Source organism: Hyperolius riggenbachi, chromosome 8, assembly GCF_040937935.1.
Source record: "Hyperolius riggenbachi isolate aHypRig1 chromosome 8, aHypRig1.pri, whole genome shotgun sequence".
In the NCBI taxonomy this organism is placed as follows: Eukaryota; Metazoa; Chordata; class Amphibia; order Anura; family Hyperoliidae; genus Hyperolius; species Hyperolius riggenbachi.
In genome coordinates, this window is record NC_090653.1 from 105,546,779 (window position 1) to 105,568,620 (window position 21,842).

Genomic DNA, 21,842 nt, shown 5'->3' on the forward strand with positions numbered 1-21,842 from the left:
CTGGTGGTCCCAGTGTCCCAGGGACCACCAGGGCAGGCTGCAGCCACCCTAGTCTGCACCCAAGCACACTGATTTCCCCCACCCTGCCCCCTGATCGCCCACAGCACCCCATATAGGCTGAATGGGTTTTTTTTTTTTAAATCAAAAACAGGTTTGTCCACATTTTTCGTGCTGCATGTATACAGAAATTTTACTTTATTTGAAAATTGCAAGCACAGAAAGTTAAAAAAATCATTTTTTTGACAAAATTCATGTCTTTTTTTTGATGAATATAATAAAAAGTAAAAATCGCAGCAGCAATCAAATAGCACCAAAATTAAGCTTCATTAGTGAAAAGAAAAGGACGTAAAATTCATTTAGGTGGTAGGTTGTATGAGCGAGCAATAAACCGTGAAAGCTGCAGTGGTCTGAATGGGAAAAAAAGTGCCTGGTCCTTAAGGGGGGTAAAGCCCACGGTCCTCAAGTGGTTAAGGACATTTCACATGTCTGTCAGTCTCAACACTCTTGAAGAATGTTGTGCTGTAGCTTATAAACTTACTTCAGGATCTATGGATTGGCTGAACAAAGCTGTATAGATACAAGACTGCTATCTTGCTTCACTTATACTTTTAAAATGAACTTGAAGTGAAAATAACCGTGTGAGAGAATGAATAGCAGGTGTAGTGCGAAAATTAAATAGAACGTTAGTAGTAAAGAAAAGTCATATTTTTTAGTTATATAGCTTTAGTTCTAAAATTGCATCAGACTGTTAAGGCCCATACACACAGCATACATTTGTCTGTAGTTGTGAGGCAGCGACAAACAGACCAGAGACAGCAGCATATTTATGGCAGCGACTGTTCAAGTTCATGACAGTTGTACACACGTGACAACAGAAGCTGTCTGCCACAGACTACGTGTAGTAGTAGTAGTACTATGGTAGTGACTGTCTGTAAAAGACTTTCATACACACGACAGGACACCAACAGACTAAGTGATGGTACGTGAGACAAAAGTCGCAAAAGATTCACCAGCAGTGTTGCCAACCGTCAGTAAATTTACTGACAGTCAGTAAAAAAAGTCAACAAATCTGGGCTGTCAGTAAAGTCCATGGAAAAGTTTGTGGTGTCATTAAAAAAGACCTCTCTCCCTCCCAAAAGATCACAGCACTTACTGCTTATCAGTTCACGTATCACTCTGAAATGTACACTGCTCTAGCTAAAGGTGGCTATACATATGTAGACTTGGTGGCCAATCGACCGTCAGATAAGACAATTATTGATATTATAAAAATTGGTGCCACGTAGAGCATGCCTATACAATCAAACCAATTTCGGCCCAAAATTGGTTGCATGTATCGATCGCATGTATCAATCGGACATGCTGGAAAATCTCAGGTTAGCATGCTCTATCGGGTGCATCCCGCGGCAAGGGCTGAGATAATGAAGAAAAAAAATGACGGAAACCCCCGGTTGCATCCCCCAAATGTAAATGTATCAAAGTGTCCCCCGCTCCCCCCCTCCTCCAGATGCCGTTCATTAATACTTTATCTGTCCGGTGTCCGCCACTGCACTCTTCCTCATTTACAGCCCACGTGGGGCGCATGTGTGATATCTTTCATTTAATTTCAGTGATATTAGATGTCAGTAAAAAGTGTTCTTTCATTACATTTTTTATGCTTTGTCAGTAAAAATGTATTTCCAAGGTTGGCAACACCGTTCACCAGTTAAATCGCTCAAACATGGCTGTGTCTGCAGACAGTCTTTGTCTCTTGCCATGTCCACACGAACAAAGTGTCGCACAAACGTCACTCAACACATATCTGTACAGACATTTGTACGCCGTGTGTATGGGCCTTAACAGTAGCAGTGAAGAATCCACACTCTGCCTTTTAAGCTGTAAATGAAGCAGAACTAATGAACCTTTGAACTTTCCTGCAGTAAAACCTTGAGAAAATGGGACTGACGTTGACAGGCTCAGAGAAGCTCTTTTGCATATAGAACTAAAGTGTTTTTTTTTGTTTTTTTTAACTTCCTATACTTGAAAACAGAAAGGCACTTCACATAACTTCTCAGTATGGCCAGTATCGTGTTTATCTCATCCTGTCATGTCACTTCGGGTGCACTTTAAATAACACGTAGATAAGCATGTAAGGTGATGGTGAGGAATGTACTTGGAGTAAACTGTTTTCAGAGGTTTTCACCAGTCTCTTTAAAGGTGATAAGATTTAAGATCTTGACAAAATCTGTATCTTAAATATTGTGACATGTTATCTGTGGTACGGATTGACAGTGAGTGCTCTGGGTAGTTTATCGATTTTTGGTATTGTTGAACATAATGAATGATGTTTCTTACATCTCATATTTCTTGTCCCCTGTTTCTTTCTTTAGCTCTTTGAACTTTTGAACTTTTTGGCTGAAAATTTCATCTTCTCCTACATGGGCCTGGCCTTATTCACTTTCCAGAATCATAACTTCAATCCCACGTTCATTGTGGGGGCTTTTGTATCCTTTTCACTTGTTTCTGTGGAAGAGGTCATGAAAGTGAGGGGCAAACAGTGGGGCAGATTTATGAAAGCCAGAGCAAGGAAAATTGGAGCCAAACTTACCAATAGGAGGAGCAGTCCCCTGTAAGAGAATCTGCTATTCATGTACATCTAGATGGCATATAAATCCAGTCACGGTGCATATAAACAAAGCAGTGAAGCTCCTCCGTCTATAAAAGGCACAGCTTGCACTATTACATGAATTATTGATCAGATAAAAGATCAATATGTGGAAGATATTGGCTGCCTATCTGGTCTATCCTTTGCACCATTAGGCAACAGATGAGATTTCAGTAGAAACCTTGGCCCATATGCAACTCATTTTTTTCTCCTAGGTGATATTTTTACAACTTGTCAATAAAATACATTTTAAACCACCAGCAAGCAGGAAAATACTCAAACTAATTTTGAGAGCACATTTTCACCTACTTTTTGGTACTTTTTCAATTGCAGATGGCTGAAAAATTATTTTAAATACAAGATGAAAAATTATCACTTAGGAGAAAACATGAATTGCATAGGGGCCCTTGTCTATTACCTATCGGAGCCATCACTTGTGTAGGGCACCAGCCCATAGCCCCCTGAGCTGCTGCCAGTGTTATCAAGCCAAGAATGGGCACATCATCTAATCATTATTCAATGGGTATTTTTTTATGTAATCAGCGACTTCCGCCTAAAATCGCCAGTACGAGTACTTGCCGTGCACTCTATGCGTCATCACGCCGGCTGGCGTGAGAGTTCTGCGCATGCGCGGTTCTCTAACTCTGAACCACACATGCGCAGGACTCTCGGCCATGGTGATGATGCGTAGCGGCCGGCATGATGACACACAGCATGCGCGGCGTGGACTCCTATTGGCGACTTCAGGCGGAAGTTGCCGGAGCCACCTGTGGGACCAAGAGAGGAGCCAGAAGGATGCCGGGGGACCTCGCGGCCTATGGTGGTCTGGAGGAAGCCCCAGGTAAATGCAAATTGTTTTAAAAAGAATCTGTACTCTAAAATTCTTACAATAAAAAGCATACCATTCTATTCATTATGTTCTCCTGGGCCCTTCTGTGCTGTTTCTGCCACTCCCTGCTGTGATCCCGGCTTGTAATTGCCAGTTTTAGGCAGTGTTTACAAACAAGACATGGCTGCTAACCAGCTTGTGATAGGCTGAGAGGAGCTCAGTCTGTAACTCACACAGAGCCTGCAGGGGGCGTGGAGAGGGTGTGGATAGCTTCTATCCTATCACAAGCAGAGCAGCACATTCCTGCCTGAGTGCCTGAGCCCGACAAAGCCATCAGAGGAAAGAATATTAGATTACATAACAGAGATAATACAGCCACTGTGCAACTAGGAAAGGCTGTAGTAAAACAGACCACATTAGAACAGGTATAGGAACTTATAGGATAGAAGAAATAAGGCTGAAAATTTTGTTACAGAGTGTCTTTAAAGGTGCTCAGTATCCCTTTAAAGGGAAATAAATGTCAGCCTCCATATCCATCTCACCTCCTGTATTAAGTCTGAACAAGGCTGTTGAACCATCTTTTCCATTCTGTGGGAAAACCTTACATTTTATGCTAGTCTGGTTACTCACTTTGCAAATAGCTGTGAAATATACATATAATTTGTGAATTATGCAGGCATTCCATTGAATCTTTACTTCCAGTGTGAAATATGAACATTTTCATGGTATACAACGGATACCTAAGTAGCCTGTAAGCCAATTTGTGATTTTACATTTTTGTAATTAACTCTTACATTAAATTTGCTATGGTTTTCTAAAATTTCCAGGACATTTGAACTTTACTACTATGAAATCATAGAGACACATGCTGTTTCAACAGTGGCTCCAGTTCCTGTTGATTTACAATTTAGTTTCTTTGCACTGAGAAAATGAATCACATCCGTAGGCATCATTGTTAGTTTACTGAGGTCAGCTTTTCCTTGTTAGCAATTCTAAAATGGATAAGGAGATGACTGTGCTCTTAAAGATAAAGAGAGCCTGTCCTAAAAATAAAAAGCCCTCTGGGGGATACTTACCTTGGGAGAAGGAAGCCTTAGGGCCCCAATGAGGCTTCCCTGTCACCTGTAGCTGTGTGGAATCTAGCGCTGCCCCCCCCCCCCCCCCTCCTGAAAAGCTTGACTCTGCTACACTGCGCAGGCGCACTAGCGGCTCTTCGTTCGGGTAAGGCGGAAATAGTCGAACCCGATCCTATCCGCTCTACTGAGCAGACGCAAAGGGCTCACGCCTGCGCAATAGAGCAGATCCTATCAAGTTCGGCTATTTCCGCCTTAACCCGAATGGAGAGCTGCTAGTGCACCTGCGCAGGATTCACGGTAGGTAAATATTTACCTCACTGTGGTTTGGGGGTTGCAGCGCTGGATTGCCGGGACACTGGAGGACAGGGGAAGCCTCGTTAGGATCCAGAGGACTCCCCCTCCCGAGGTAAGTATATTTTTTTACATTACAGATTTTCTTTAATTTGCAACAATGGGACTGATCAAGTCAATATAGTGGATTGACAGTTCCCAGCAGCATTTCCTGCGAAAAAGTAATTGAAGCAGTGTGTTAATGGTTTCCACCTGTACTCTCCCCTGTAAACCTCTGCAGTGCTGGAGACTGACAGTTCTGTCTGATCAAAAGTAGATAGAGTTTCAAATTGACATTGAGTGCCCTGTGAACTAACACCTATTCATCCAGTCTCCACTTATTGTAGTAGTTCAGTACTTGTTTAACCACTTCATGACAAAGGACGTATATATACAGGGATGTGAAAAACTATTTGCCCCCTTCCTGATTTCTTATTCTTTTGCATGTTTGTCACACTTAAATGTTTCTGCTCATCAAAAACCGTTAACTATTAGTCAAAGATAACATAACTGAGCACAAAATGCAGTTTTAAATGATGGTTTTTATTATTTAGTGAGAAAAAAAACTCCAAATCTACATGGCCCTGTGTGAAAAAGAAATTGCCCCCCTTGTTAAAAAAATAACTTCACTGTGGTTTATCACACCTGAGTTCAATTTCTGTAGTCACCCCCAGGCCTGATTACTGCCACACCTGTTTCAATCAAGAAATCACTTAAATAGGAGCTATCTGACACAGAGAAGTAGACCAAAGGCACCTCAAAAGCTAGACATCATGCCAAGATCCAAAGAAATTCAGGAACATATGAGAACAAAAGTAATTGAGATCTATCAGTCTGGTAAAGGTTATAAAGCCATTTCTAAAGCTTTGGGACTTCAGCGAACCACAGTGAGAGTCATTACCCACAAATGGCAAAAACATGGAACAGTGATGAACCTTCCCAGGAGTGGCCGGCCGACCAAAATTACCCCAAGAGCGCAGAGAAAACTCATCCGAGAGGCCACAAAAGACCCCAGAACAACATCTAAAGAACTGCAGGCCTCACTTGCCTCAATTAAGGTCAGTGTTCACGACTCCACCATAAGAAAGAGACTGGGCAAAAACGGCCTGCATGGCAGATATCCAAGGCGCAAACCACTTTTAAGCAAAAAGAACATTAAGGCTCGTCTCAATTTTGCTAAAAAACATCTCAATGATTGCCAAGACTTTTGGGAAAATACCTTGTGGACCAACGAGACAAAAGTTGAACTTTTTGGAAGGTGCGTGTCGCGTTACATCTGGCGTAGAAGTAACACAGCATGTCAGCAAAAGAACATCATACCAACAGTAAAATATGGTGGTGGTAGTGTGATGGTCTGGGGTTGTTTTGCTGCTTCAATACCTGGAAGGCTTGCTGTGATAGATGGAACCATGAATTCTACTATCTACCAAAAAATCCTGAAGGAGAATGTCCGACCATCTGTTCGTCAACTCAAGCTGAAGCGATCTTACGTGCTGCAGCAGGACAATGGCCTAAAACACACCAGCAAATCCACCTCTGAATGGCTGAAGCAAAACAAAATGAAGACTTTGGAGCGGCCTAGTCAAAGTCCTGGCCTGAATCCTATTGAGATGTTGTGGCATGACCTTAAATAGGCGGTTCATGCTAGAAAACCCTCAAATAAAGCTGAATTACAACAATTCTGCAAAGATGAGTGGGCCAAAATTCCTCGAGCGCTGTAAAAGACTCGCTGCAAGTTATCGCAAACGCTTGATTGCAGTTATTGCTGCTAAGGGTGGCCCAACCAGTTATTAGGTTCAGGGGGCAATTTCTTTTTCACACAGGGCCATGTAGGTTTTGAGGTTTTTTTTCCTCACTAAATAATAAAAAACATCATTTAAAACTGCATTTTGTGTTTAATTATGTTATCTTTGACTAATAGTTAACCGTTTTTGATGAGCAGAAACATTTAAGTGTGACAAACATGCAAAAGAATAAGAAATCAGGAAGGGGGCAAATAGTTTTTCACACCACTGTACGTCCATTGTATTTGTGGCTAATGCACAACCAGTTTACTAAATGTGGCACATGTGGTATCGTTTTAACCAGGACGAGTTGTAGAATACATTTTAGTGTCTCTTACAGCTTGGACCCCCGTCACATAAAAAAAGCTAGGGACAAACTTAATCAAAACATAAAAAATCATTTTCCAAATTATGAACAAACTTGGGCAAGTTGTAAGAAAACTACAAGAGACATATGTGGTAACATTTTAACCGTCATAAGTAGTAGAATACAGATTAGACAGTTTTAGGGTTGAGGCCTATGTTTTGTGTATTCTCTTTAGTCACAAACTGAATCAAAAGCAATAAAATGTTTGCATATTCTGTACCAAAATAAAAGACTTGTAAAATAACAAAGTTACAGAATATAAAAGAAGAAAAATATTTTGTTACCTTAGAAACTTGGCTTTTTAAATATGTAAGCCATGAGGGTATATTACTATTATTTTTGCAAATAAGGTCGTGTAATCACCGATTCTGTATAATGAGAAAGAAAAAAATTAAAGAACAGAAAAAGACACCTTTCTTTCCAAATACAATAATGTCACCATACATTGTGCTAGGAACAAAATTTAAATGTTTTAATAACCAGGAAGAATAAGCAAATAAAATGTGTGGGTTTAACTTATGGAGAAAGTTTTTTGTTTTTTTCGTTTTCAATTTTTTCCCCTTATTTTCCCTTTAAAATGCATAGAAAATAAGGTAATTACTAAACACAATTATCACATGCTAAAAGCCTAATTTGTCCTGAAAAAAAACAATATATAGATAATTTAAGTGTGATAAGTAGTAAAAAAAGTTATTGGTGAATCATGGGAGCAGCGCTGATATGTGAAAGTTGCTCTCGTCATGAAGTGGTTAAAGAGGAGCTGTCAGCCATACTATCTCAGAAAAAACACCTATATAAGTAGATAAATACTTGCTCTACTTAACATATTTATAACACTGTCCACATTTAGATTTTCGTGATTTTTCTATAGTAAAAGAGAAAATCCTTCTTAGGATTTTCCATTTTGATTGTGTCCATCTTGAAGCCATTCCTGACATAATTTCCTCCCTTGCTCTGTCTGTGTATTATTTCCCACTCGCCTCTGAGTCTTCAGACATTCCCACCCAGCTCTGCAATAGAAAGTGCATTGTCTCAGCATGAGAAATATTGGTTAATCAGAGAGGAACAGAGGTGTGGGAGGGGAAAATGGGAGGGCAAGAGGCTTCAGCCAATCAGGCTGCATTAGTCATGTCTGAGGGGAAAGTAAAGAACAAAAAAAAAGAAAACCCAGCATGACCTGCAACTTCCTTTGTTTGGCAGATGTACCAAATAAGAGCCAGGGAAACTGGGGAATGATGTTTTATGGAGAAGAAAAGTTACAGTGATTTTTACATGTTTTATGAGTACTATATTACTTGTTTTGTGTATTATGTCTATTTTACTGTAAGTTCCCAATTTGATAACCATAAGATGAAAAAATAGTGGAGCGTCCTCTGCAGCAGAAACAAATGCTAGGAGATTTTGTCTACAAATCAGAGGTAGAAAGTAGCTAATGTTGTTTGGCACAACATGCAGCAGTTACAATTGTCTGCTACAACATAAAGCAGCTAAAATTGTCCTCCACAGTGTACTGCAGCTAATAATGTCTGCCACAGTGTACTGCAGCTAATAATGTCTGCCACAGTGTACTGCAGCTAATAATGTCCTCCACAGTGTACTGCAGCTAATAATGTCCTCCACAGTGTACTGCAGCTAATAATGTCCTCCACAGTGTACTGCAGCTAATAATGTCTGCCACAGTGTACTGCAGCTAATGTCTGCCACAGTGTACTGCAGCTAATAATGTCTGCCACAGTGTACTGCAGCTAATAATGTCTGCCACAGTGTACTGCAGCTAATGTCTGCCACAGTGTACTGCAGCTAATGTCTGCCACAGTGTACTGCAGCTAATGTCTGCCACAGTGTACTGCAGCTAATGTCTGCCACAGTGTACTGCAGCTAATAATGTCTGCCACAGTGTACTGCAGCTAATAATGTCTGCCACAGTGTACTGCAGCTAATAATGTCTGCCACAGTGTACTGCAGCTAATAATGTCTGCCACAGTGTACTGCAGCTAATAAGGCCTGCCACAGTGTACTGCAGCTAATAATGTCTGCCACAGTGTACTGCAGCTAATAATGTCTGCCACAGTGTACTGCAGCTAATAAGGCCTGCCGCAGTGTGCAGACGCTAATAATGTCTTCCACAGTATAAAGCAGCTAATAATGTCTGCCACAGTGTACTGCAGCAACCAATAATGTCTGCCATAGTGTGCAGCAGCTAATAATGTCTGCTACAGTGTGCAGCAGCTAATAATGTCTGCTACAGTGTGCAGCAGCTAATAATGTCTGCTACAGTGTGCAGCCACATGTCTGCCACATGTTACAACATGCGACTTGTGCCTTGACATGGATCTTGTAAGAATTGTAGAGCACCAGTTTGTTTTCCCTTGACCTTTTTCTATAGCTTGCTGTCTTCCTTGGCAGAGCTGCCAATATTTATCCTCTGTCATTCTTACTTAACCTGGGAAGAAGAAATAAGATTGGTTCAAATTTCCAGCACATGATGATGTTTGCAGGTATGTCTTGTGTGTGTGTGTGTGTGTGTGTGTGTGTGTGTGTGTGTGTGTGTGTGTGTGTGTAAAGGTTTGCCTGTCATGCCTATAGAGCTTTTGAGCCAGCTCTCTCATCAGTCTGTGTGAAAAGTTGCTTTGTTTACAAATTGTTGTAACAACTTGGGTGGGGGGTGGGGGGGGAAGAGCTGTACTATGTAGATAGGTTTCACTTCTCTGTCACTATTCACAGAGGAATTATTTACTGTTTTTGTTGTTGTTGTTTTTTTGCACTGCTTACACACACAGACTGCTTTCTGACAGATCATATGAGAACAGCTGAGGGATTTTTTTTAGATACAGAGAAAGACCTGAAGAGAAGGAGGCTTACTTTATTCCTGTTCTTGGATGCTCCCCCTCCCCCCCCCCCCCCCCCCCCCCATTCAAAATTAGCTCATCCTGGCTCTGTTTACTTGACACTGCCAGGAAAAGAGAGGGAGGGACAGGAACACACAGAGATGCAGCTGATGAAGAGTTGTATACACTCTATTTGAAGCTATATGTCTGTTTTCTATCATGCTGAAGAGATTCCAGTCACAGGATTACTGTTGGTGAAGACTGTCTCTGTATTCTGGATGTGCTGGACACCAGTCCTCCATAGTAATGCCCACAGTAAAAACTGTTCTCTGTAAATGTCATATTTTTTCACATAAAAATGTAAAAGATGAAAAAAAAACCTTTGTATTGCTATTTGCTAGTAATTACTGGAAACATGTGGCATTTAGAATTTGAGTTAACTTTGATAGTTGTCCTTTAAGTACGGGCAGGAGCACAGGTGAGCAGGGGCCATCGGCAGCTGAGTAGCTTTGTATTGCCAGAAAGCGGACACTGGCAGCAAGCATTCTGATCAATCTGTGGTCAGACTTCTGCAGAAATCTTAATAGGTAAAGCAAACATGAGCCTAAACCCAGGAAAAAAATCACATACTTGCCTAAGAGGGAAGCCTCTGAATTCTCATGCTGTTCTCTGCTGCTCGCAGAGACCCTCTGGAACATCATGCTTAAAGAGACACTGAAGCGAGAATAAATCTCGCTTCAGTGCTTATATTCAGCAGGGGCATGTGTGCCCCTGCTAAATCGCCGCTATCCCACGGCTGAACAGGGGTCCCTTCACCCCCAACCCCACTCCTCCCCCCCCCCCTGCAAAATCAACGACCAACTTGGTCGTAGATTTTGCTGCTCTTCAGGCAGGGCTAACGGATGCAGCCCTGCCTCTCAGCGCCGTCTATCAGCGGCACATCGCCGCCTCTCCCCCGCCCCTCTCAGCGAAGGAAGACTGAGAGGGGCGGGGGAGAGGTGGAGATACGCGCTGACAGACGCGTGTGAGGCAAGGCTGCGGCCATTAGCCCTGCCTGAATGCGGAAGTGATCCCCCGCTGCACGGAGGGGATTTAGGAGGTAAGGGACCCCCGTTTAGCGACGCGATAGCAGCGTTTTAGCAGGGGCACACGTGCGAGATTTATTCTCACTTCAGTGTCTCTTTAAGTGGCTCCAGTTTACTGCATGGGCGTAGCCGTACTGCACTTGTGCAGCTGGAGCCGCTTGGGCTTGAAGAGGAGCGCAGCGTCGATCAGAATTCCGACAAATCCTTGTTGGAAATCTTTGGGGTGTCCATGAGTGGCAACGGGGGACAATAGGGCGACTAGGGAAGCCTCTGTAGGATCTGAAGACTTTCCTTTTCTTAGGGAAGTATGTGACTTTAAAAAAGTGCCTAATTTTTACAATAATTATAACTAATTTAGTTCATGTTAGCCCATTGTAAAATCTTTCTTCTCCCTGATTTACATTTTGAAATTTATCACAGGAGACCTCTTTACTGCTGGCAGGTGATGTCTGTGGAAAGAGATGCTGCTTCCTTGGCAGTTGGAAACAGCTGTTATTCCCCACAATGCAACAAGGCTCCCACAGTGTGATGTCAGTACCTAGGTGCTGACATCACACCGTGGGAGGGGTTTCACCACATTATCAGCCATACAGAGCCCCCTGATGATCAGTTTGAGAAAAGGTAAAGATTTCTCAAAGGAAACGGGGTATCAGCTACTGATTGGAATTAAAGGGACACTTAAGTCAAACAAAAAAAATGCGTTTTACTCACCTAGGGCTTCCAATAGCCCCCTGCAGCTGTCCGGTGCCCTCGCCGTCACCTTCCAATCCTCCTGGCCCTGCCGGCAGCCACTTCCTGTTTCGGTGACAGGAGCTGACAGGCTGGGGACGCAAGTGATTCTTCGCGTTCCCAGGCACATTAGCACCCTCTATGCTGCTATATGGTATATGATATATGCTATAGCAACATAGATGGCGCTATTGTGGCCAGGAACGCGAAGAATCACTCGCGTCCCCAGCCTGACAGCTCCTGTCACCGAAACAGGAAGCGGCTGACGGCGGGGCCAGGAGGATCGGAGGGAGACGGCGAGGGCACCAGACAGCTGCAGGGGGCTATTGGAAGCCCCAGGTGAGTAAAACTCATTTTTTTTGTTTGACTTAAGTGTCCCTTTAAGTGAAGTTCAATCCTTGGTTACAGTTCCTCTTAAACTGTTGCTAGGTAGTAAACTATTATTTGAGTTTCTTTTAACCGCTTTTGAACGGCTGTAGCCACACAGATGTGATAGTCACGTCTCTGCATTCCACCGGGTGATGCGTGTGATGGCCCATGAGTCAGGAGGGATTGGTGAAGGGGTCTGTGCCTGTTAGATGAAAATTATTGCTTTCACAGCTAGTAACAGGCTGGGTTTTTCTGTTAACTGCTGGTTCTTGTGTAATTTCAGGTTTACGTGGAGCAATGGCATTTGCTCTAGCTATCCGTGACACTGCTACTTATGCCCGACAGATGATGTTCTCTACCACGCTCCTTGTAGTGTTTTTCACAGTCTGGGTGTTTGGAGGGGGCACAACAGCCATGTTATCCTGCTTGCATATCAGGTAAGGACAGTCCTTCAGGAAGGGCTGAAGATGTACATGGGCTCACAGTGTCCATTCACATTTGTGCTAGTAGAACACTGGCACTGCTGCTTGGACGGTTAAACACAATAGGAAAGTCAGGCGTTTATTTGTGAAGTGTAGGATACAGTCCACATCCTGCTTTGTTCTGTTTATGTTGTCATTAAGTAAACATCTGATACAGATGAGCCAGCATTCCTGCTGTGTCCACTAGATGTCACTTTCTCTCAACACTTTTTTCCCCCAAAGAAACTCAAACAATATACATGTTCGTGTTTGTAAGCTGTACCTGCAATTGTAAATGATTATTCACAGCTGGGCCTGGGCAATCTTAGCAGTGACTGTATTGATTTAAGATTTGGATATGATTTTACTGGTGTCTGCAGTGAAGAGGTGTGGAGGTGCCCTGAAAACTGTGCAGTTTAACATAAACTTGGGAAGATGCCATAGCCTAAAATATAAATTAGTACTACATAGTGCTTATTGGAGGACACTGCACTTTCATCAGGTAAAGTGCAATTGCTGATGACTCATTTCTCATGAGTTCAAATTTGCTGCCCGCAATTGCATTCTGACCTGAGCTAGGAAGCTGTCATCCAAAATACGTTTTATGCTGCTAATGAAATAAGTGTTTATTTTATGACTTTGTCTTTCCATAGGTAGGTGATCCTGACTTTTTGCTTTTCTTTTATGCATATTAATTCCAAGGGCACCTCTGCTTTCCTTTAGTATTCTTCCTCACCCAATTTTTGGTATATGTACATAGTTTAGCTGGATGGTGTAATGTTAATCGCTCTGCCTCTGAATCTCGGCTCTGCCTGTTCAGTAAGCCAGCACCTATTCAGTAGGAGACCTTAGGCAAGTTTCACTAACACTGCTACTGCCTATAGAGCGCGTCCCAGCGGTTGCAGCTCTCGCGCTTTGAGACCGCCAGGAGAAAAGTGCGATATAAATGTTATTTGTTTTGTCTAGTTTACCTTACAAAGTGCTTTTTTTTACCCATCTCACAAGTTATTGGTGCCACTGGGCTGCAATATGAGAGTCTGTGTTCATGTTACCTCATTGTGGTAACGACATCTGATGAGAGAGTTGCATCCATGCAATGCTTTATTTCTAGTGCTCAATAAATTACATTTTATCATTTCTGTTCCTTAAGGAGGTAAGTTGAGATACTTGTTACCTGTTTACATTTTAACTCCTTTGTATTTCATGGGCATCTGCTATGCTTATAGCTACACACCCCCTAGTTTTCTAGTAAACATTTTTTTTGCTGCTAGTTCATTTGGTAACACTATCTGTGAGTATAACTGTTGAATTGATTTATCTATTAATATTGGACCCTCCCTGACAATAAGCTCTAGTGAACAACCTTTACCTGTACTTATATTTTGAGTTTGGCGACCAGGGTCCAAGCTTTCCTCCCGGTATCGGATAATGTCTACAGACCAATGGCTGACCCAATAATTTCCTCAGAGATCCATGTCAGGCGCTGGCCAGAAATATGTCAATCCATGCACTGCACTGTTGATAGCCTGGATCTGTGTGGTGAATCCGCATGCTTTCCTTGAGTGCTCTTCCTGCTTACTAAGCCCAGACATATAAACAGTAGGACTGCAGTTACAGATGTTAGGAATTTTTTTTTAGGGGTGTCAGTGTGCTTGTGGGTGAAACTGGCTGTGCATCAGGACACAGGCTCAGCAACACCTGAACTGAGAGGGATATGGAGGTGGCCATATTTATTTCCTTTTAACAACTTCCCTACCACAGGTTCTTTCCTCTTACAAAGAAAATGTGACCAAGAATTGAACTTCATCCCAATCAGTAGCTGATACCCCCTTTCCCATGATAAATCTTTTCCTTTTCATGAACTGATCATCAGGGGGCTCTGTATGGCTGATATTGTGGTGAAACCCCTCCCACAGTGTTATGACAGGACCATGGGTCCTGACAGTTTCCTGTCTGTGAACCTCATTGCATTGTGGGAAATAACAGCTTTTTACAGCTGAGTCCAAATACCAAAAGAGCAAGCAGCATCTCCTTCCACTGACATCACCTGCCAGCAGTAAAGATCTCACCATGTGGTAAAAGATTTTACAATGGGCAAACACTAAATCATTTATACATAATTATTGTAAATATGAAGCACTTTTTTATTACATTATTTTCACTGGAGCTCCTCTTCAAAAACCACAGCAATTTTCACATATCATGCTCCTCTTTCACTTGTCAATAACTTTATCGCTACTTATCACACCAAATTGATCTGTATATTCCTACGTGTGTATATATATATATATATATATATATATATATATATATATATATATATATATGTATGTATGTATGTATGTATGTATGTATGTATGTATGTGTGTGTGTATATGTGTATATATATATATATATACACACACACACACACACACACACACACACACACACACACACACACACACACACACACACACACACACACACACACACACACCTGATCCGCAAGTAAAGTTTCCTGGGGCGTATGTATACATACCAGAGATCCGGAGCTGGTCAAACAATACCAGTTGCCTGGCAGTCCTGCTCTGTTTTCTATGTTGTCTGAATCACACACTTGAAACAAACATGCGCCAAATCCAGTCAGGCTTTAGTAAGAAACACCTGGTTGGCATGCTTGTTCAGGGTCTATGGCTAAATGTATTAGAGGTTGATGGTCAGCAGGGCAGCCAGGCATCTAGTATTATTTAAAAGGCTATTAATATGGCAGCCTCCATATCACTCAGTTCAGGTGTACTTTAAATGTGACAGCCAAAGTTTCTGACTGTCAATAAGTAATTTTAGGTTAACTGATTTTGTTAACAAATACCCAGACAGCTCATGGTGACCCAGAATTTGTATCCTTTAATTCACTACTGAACCCACGGATGAAAGTTGCCGATGGTTCTACTGTTGCAGCCAGTATAATTTGTCTGTCTATTGCTTCCCTACCCTTCCTTTCCACAAACATAAATTTGTGTGCTCAGTTTTAATTTTGGGACTCATTTACTAACATTCACCTGAGCAGGAGAACAGAAGTGGCCCAACAAATCCAGACTATATTTTAATTTTTTTAGATGGTTGCAATCAGGATGCTAAACTTTCCTTGCATTTTTGGCCAATACTATAAATAGTATTCATAGAAGATTTTATTTTTTTGTCACAAGTTAGCGGAAATTGATTTTTATTGGTTTTTTTTTCACAAAGTGTCATTTTCCGCTAACTTGTGACAAAAAATAAAATGTTCTATGAACTCACCGCACTACTAACGGAATACCTTGGGGTGTCTTCTTTCTAAAATGGGGTCATTTGTGGGGTTCCTATACTTTCCTGGCATTTTAGGGGCCCTAAACCGTGAGGAGTAGTCTTGAAACCAACAATGTTGCAAAATGACCTGTGAAATCCTAAAGGTACTCATTGGACTTTGGGCCCCTTAGCGCAGTTAGGGTGCAAAAAAGTGCCACACATGTGGTATCGCTGTACTCAGGAGAAGTAGTATAATGTGTTTTGGGGTGTATTTTTACACATACCCATGCTGAGTGGGAGAAAAACCTCTGTAAATGGACAATTGTGTGTAAAAAAAATTTTTTTTTAAATTGTCATTTACAGAGATATTTCTCCCACCCAGCATGGGTATGTGTAAAAATACACCCTAAAACACATTATAGTACTTCTACTGAGTACGGCAATACCACATGTGTGGCACTTTTTTGCAGCCTAACTGCGCTAAGGGGCCCAAAGTCCAATGAGCACCTTTAGGCTTTACAGGGGTGCTTACAAATTAGCACCCCCCAAAATGCGAGGACAGTAAACACACCCCACAAATGACCCCATTTTGGAAAGTAGACACTTCAAGGTATTCAGAGAGGGGCATGGTGAGTCCGTGGCAGATTTCATTTTTTTTTGTCGCAAGTTAGAAGAAATGGAAATTTTTTATTTTTTTTTTTGTCACAAAGTGTCATTTTCCGCTTACTTGTGACAAAAAATAATATCTTCTATGAACTCACTATGCCTCTCAGTGAATACTTTAGGATGTCTTCTTTCCAAAATGGGGTCATTTGGGGGGTATTTATACTATCCTGGAATTCTAGCCCCTTATGAAACATGACAGGGGGTCAGAAAAGTCATAGATGCTTGAAAATGGGAAAATTCACTTTTTGCACCATAGTTTGTAAACACTATAAGTTTTACCCAAACCAATAAATATACACTGAAGGTTTTTTTTTTTTAATCAAAAACCTGTTTGTCCACATTTTTCGCGCTGCATGTGAACAGAAATTTTACTTTATTTGAAAAATGTCAGCACAGAAAGTTAAAAAAATCATTTTTTTGCCAAAATTCATGTCTTTTTTGATGAATATAATAAAAAGTAAAAATCGCAGCAGCAATCAAATAGCACCAAAAGAAAGCTTTATTAGTGACAAGAAAAGGAGCCAAAATTCATTTAGGTGGTAGGTTGTATGAGCGAGCAACAAACCGTGAAAGCTGCAGTGGTCTGAATGGAAAAAAAGTGCCTGGGATAAAGCCCACGGTCCTCAAGTGGTTAAAATAAGTCTCAATCGGAGAGAGAGTAAGGCCACATACAGACATCAGACCATAGTCTTTGGAAAATGAAAGATCACAGACCAATCTTACCACCCTTCCTGTAGTATAAGAGCCATACTCTACACAGTCTTTTCTATGGAGCTGAACTCCCCATCAGACATAAATCTTTGCAAGATGCTGCACACACAGATGCTGTACAGACACAAAAGATCAGTATCTGCAAAAGATCTGTTCCTGCCAAAAATCCATTCCTGCAAATTGCAATGATAGTCTATGAGATCTGCAGATCATCATACACACATGATTTAACTGACATTCATCTGCAGATCAGATCCACCAGGATGGATTTTCAGATCTGCAGATCTGCAGATGAATGTCAGTTAAATCATGTGTGTATGATGATCTGCAGATCTCATAGACTATCATTGCAATTTGCAGGAATGGATTTTTGGCAGGAACAGATCTTTTGCAGATACTGATCTTTTGTGTCTGTACAGCATCTGTGTGTGCAGCATCTTGCAAAGATTTATGTCTGATGGGGAGTTCAGCTCCATAGAAAAGACTGTGTAGAGTATGGCTCTTATACTACAGGAAGGGTGGTAAGATTGGTCTGTGATCTTTCATTTTCCAAAGACTATGGTCTGATGTCTGTATGTGGCCTATGGCACTTTTCTGGGAAGTGTTCAGCTTTCTCCTGGATCTGATGTACAAATGTCTTGTATTGGGAAGATGTTCATGTTTTCTCTGGCAATAGTGCACATGTATGCAAGTGAAGATATATAATAGGGCCTTATACAATAACGATTTACCTAAGGTTGATATGCTAATCCTACAGTGACCATTTTCAGTGTTTCTAGATAAATGTTCAGATATTTTGACACTATTTTGCTGTATTTTACAGGTGTATATTATCAACTACTTAACTGATTTTGTGTTTGTTTTTATCTTAGAGTGGGTGTGGACTCTGATATCGACCATTCGGTAAATATCCATGTGTAACATTCATTACAGTATTCTAAGTTTTTAAATTGAATTTAAATTAACGTTTTTAAATACAACCAAAATGTAGTTATTTATAGAAAGATTAGAATATTTGTTTAGGTTTAAACACTTTTTCTCTACCCTGGTAAGGGAAGTTGCAACGTATTTCTTTTAGTGTTGTTTACAGCAGGAAGTCTCTTTAATTGGGCACTGTAAACCTATACACTTTTTGGTAAAAACATACTCTAATCCTTCCCTACTTTATTTACCAATTAGAAAACATGTAATATTTGGCTTGAGGTCCATGTTCATTATTTTCTTGTTCATGCGTTTTTTTTCGGTCCCCTTTTGTAAGGGTGTGGCTGGCTTTACAGCGTTTGCTGTCTAAAATTCACTATAACGGGTACTTTCTGTGTAATGAGATCTGAGCTGCAGGTTGCTAGATGCTGCTAGATGCTGCCAATTTATATTTAGGAACAAAAGTGAATTCCACACATGGCCAGCAGAGGGCTCCACCACGTGGCCTGTGGTCATGTGTTCCTTCCATAAACATTAGATCATTAGGGAAAGGCTTGTGTCATCATATGTAAGCAGCGTGCTTCCTTTTAACTTTCCTGCTGTGATAGGCCAAGACACAGGATTATCCTCTGTTATGATTGTTCTGTCTTGTTTATGGGACCAAAATATCGAAGGCGCCCAAAAGCAACTGCTGTAGAATAAGGACTTAGAGGAAAATGCAATAAAGGCTTTTCTTGTGATTAGTAAATTGAATACAGTAGGGATAACTGACTGTAAAAAAGGATTAACATAACTTGTGATGTCATTCTGCAACAATTCAGCCAAATGATGCAAGCGGCATGTCTGAATGGGTTTGTGTGGGTGTTAGGCTTGCGTGAGCCCGGCATGTGCCCCCATGCTGCTGTGCGGTCAGATGACGGCGAGCACCAGCTGTGTCTTGTCATCTGATATGGATTAGAATAGTTTACATCTATTTTATCTCAGAATTCCTGAGAATCATTTTCTTAGAGATCTGACTGCTATATGAAGACTGACTGGGGCGCTCTGTCTGCTATGGGAAGAATGTTCTTTTTGTCTGGAAGATCAGACTCCTGAAATTACATACAACAGGGCTAAGAAGATATCTGAATATTTATTGTTTAAGCCTCATACACCAGGACAGATCCCCAGCCATCCTTTCAGACAATCAATTGTGCTTGATATTTCTTCCAGCGCTAAAGGACACCTAGCTCAACAGTTATAACCACATTGCAAGCAGAAGCGTATGGGAAGTCCTTTTGTTGTCACCTCCCGGTGTACAACAAGACAAGTAGCCTGCCTACTACTGTGACAAAACTCAGTGTCTATAGATCAGGGCTGATGGTCTGCGTGGTCCGCTCTGCACAGCGTGTCAGTGTCTCTGCCTGCACATGGATGATTCTTACGCCACAGTATACGCGAACACGCAACTTGCATGTGTGACATCACAAGATAGGCAGGCCAGCCTTAGTCCAGCTAGTGGAGCAGAAAATAACCAACAAATGCAGACTGCATTTAGATTTGACCACGCTGCACACAGATGTCACTTACTAAATTGTTGTTTGGTTTATTGCATTTAAAATACACACTCCTGACCAGATAAAAACAAGGAACACCAAGAGCCCCAATAGTGTAATATGTACTGGTAAATGATTACTAGGTAGAGTAAATATTAATACTCACAAACCAGGGTTACCATTAGGCAACCACTGTAAAGGCAAGTGGGGAGATTTTCCTGATCCCACTCAGGAATAAGAAGTCGCTCTCTGTAGAGGAAAAAAAGGGGGTTCAACCTCCACCCAGGGTGGACTCAATATTATGCAGGAGAACAGAGGCGCCAAAAGGATAAAAGGAAGCTAAATGACCCTAAAAACCAAATTCTTGGTAAATAGAGGAGGTAGTGGTGGACTTGCCTCCTCCAAGTAGACACACGACTGTAGTAAAGACAGTCAATATATTTTATTTCCGAATTCCAAATATGCAACGCGTTTCGCAGATTTGATCCCGCTTCATCGGGCAATAACAACGGAGCAATAGCATATGTGGTCAGTAGAAGAGCCAGGCATCCCTGATGAAGCGGGATCAAACCTGTGAAACGCGTTGCATATTTGGAGTTCATAAATTAAAATATATTGTCTTTACTACAGTCGTTGTGTGTCTACTTGGAGGAGGTAAGTCCACCACTACCTTCTCTATTAACCAAGAATTTGGTTTTAAGCTCATTTAGCTTCCATTTATCCTTTTGGCGCCTCTGTTCTCCTGCATACTCCTGACCAGAGTTTCGGCTAGAGCGTCTTCTTCAGGGGATATATAGAGATTTATTTATTGACTTTTAATCCATCAGATGGGAAGGGCAAATCAACATACACATGCATGATGGCTCATGCTTGTGGTTCCCAGCAAGTTCCACCAGGTTTTTTGCCCAGGTCTTGTTACATTGAGTGGATGTTTAAAGATACACATGGGGTGATATGTGCACAACCAGTCGGCATTCGCCAACATGTCTGATCGCATAACTACCAGTATAAATTTAGTGGACATTTCTTATCAGAATTAATTTGTTCTGCTAACTGATCAGTGGGCAGTCTGATCATTTTGATTGGATTTTTTTGTTTGTCAAAAGTGAATATTAGCTTCTGTGTACAGAGATAGAGGCTTCATACACTTGCTAGTCAGTTCTCGGCTGAAGCAGCTGGTTGGAGCCTCCTCTGCCGAGAATCTAGCATGTGTCCGGCGGCCCTGATGTGTCACCAAGATCTGGATAATCTCAGCCGAGTACAAGACAAACCCATTATTCTCCTCCTATCCTCTACTGCTCCATTGTGCGTTATGCTGTTGTCCCTTCGCCCCACCTCCATAGCAGCAGAACCAATCAAACTTAAGATCGCTGCAAGCAACAGTAATTGGGCACGTGTATGCACTTAACACTTATATAAGCTAGAAAAAACAGGCCTCCCATTCTCCCTCCCTCCTACAGATTCCATAGAACAGCTCAACACACAATTTTTGAAGGCTACAGTAATAGTTATGACTGCTGTATCTTTTTTTTTTTTTTAAAGATTTTTATTTTTGAAAAAAGTTTTTGTTTAACAATAATAACAAAAAGACACAAAGCGCTTCACATCGCGCCCAAAATTCACATGTTTTACAATGACCAGGTGACCAACCAGCGTCACCATGCCAATAATAACAGGGCACAGTGAATATATCTAAAACATTTCAGCTAAGACAGGTATTCTATTTTAAATGACAATGAGAAATTAGCAATAACATCGCTTCTCTATAACACATGGCTGCCCCCATGTGTATGATTTAGTAAACCGGAAAGGGTTCCACTTAGGTTTCAATATTTCTGGTGCACCTGAGGCCCAAAGGGAACATACACTCAGGATCCACCCACCTAAGATATCTCGGTTCAAGCTGTCCAGGTACGTTTATTTCCCTGTTAGAGCTGGTTCAGAGCAAAAGACAATACAAGACAGGACAGAAGACAACACAAACACAGTAAGAAGAAAAGAAGAGAAAGAGAGAGAAGGTCCGGCCGGCCCCAGATGTACAGGGAATCACAGATGCCTGTATACAATTTTTGGTTTCAAAGAGTCTCCATCATATCTTATATAAAACAAGACGCTCACACAACGCCAGGGTAGTGGGATGGGGGGGGGGGGGGGGGGGGTGTTAATTCCCCATTCTATTTTTATATTCATCAGATTCAGTAAATTCAAACCAAGGTCTCCATGTTTTCAAGAACTGTTCG

General features: G+C 41.5%; 1 protein-coding gene across 2 annotated transcripts in view; it reads left to right on the top strand.

Annotated features, from left to right (window-relative positions):
- SLC9A6 (solute carrier family 9 member A6) overlaps positions 1-21,842 on the top strand; it is a 124,672-nt gene that overhangs the window by 52,821 nt on the left and 50,009 nt on the right. For both annotated transcript variants that reach the window (XM_068250969.1, XM_068250971.1), the window contains exons 10-13: positions 2,370-2,483; positions 9,417-9,528; positions 12,325-12,478; positions 18,019-18,049. In XM_068250969.1, the coding sequence (XP_068107070.1) occupies positions 2,370-2,483; positions 9,417-9,528; positions 12,325-12,478; positions 18,019-18,049 (411 nt within the window). The remainder of the gene's footprint in view (positions 1-2,369; positions 2,484-9,416; positions 9,529-12,324; positions 12,479-18,018; positions 18,050-21,842) is intronic.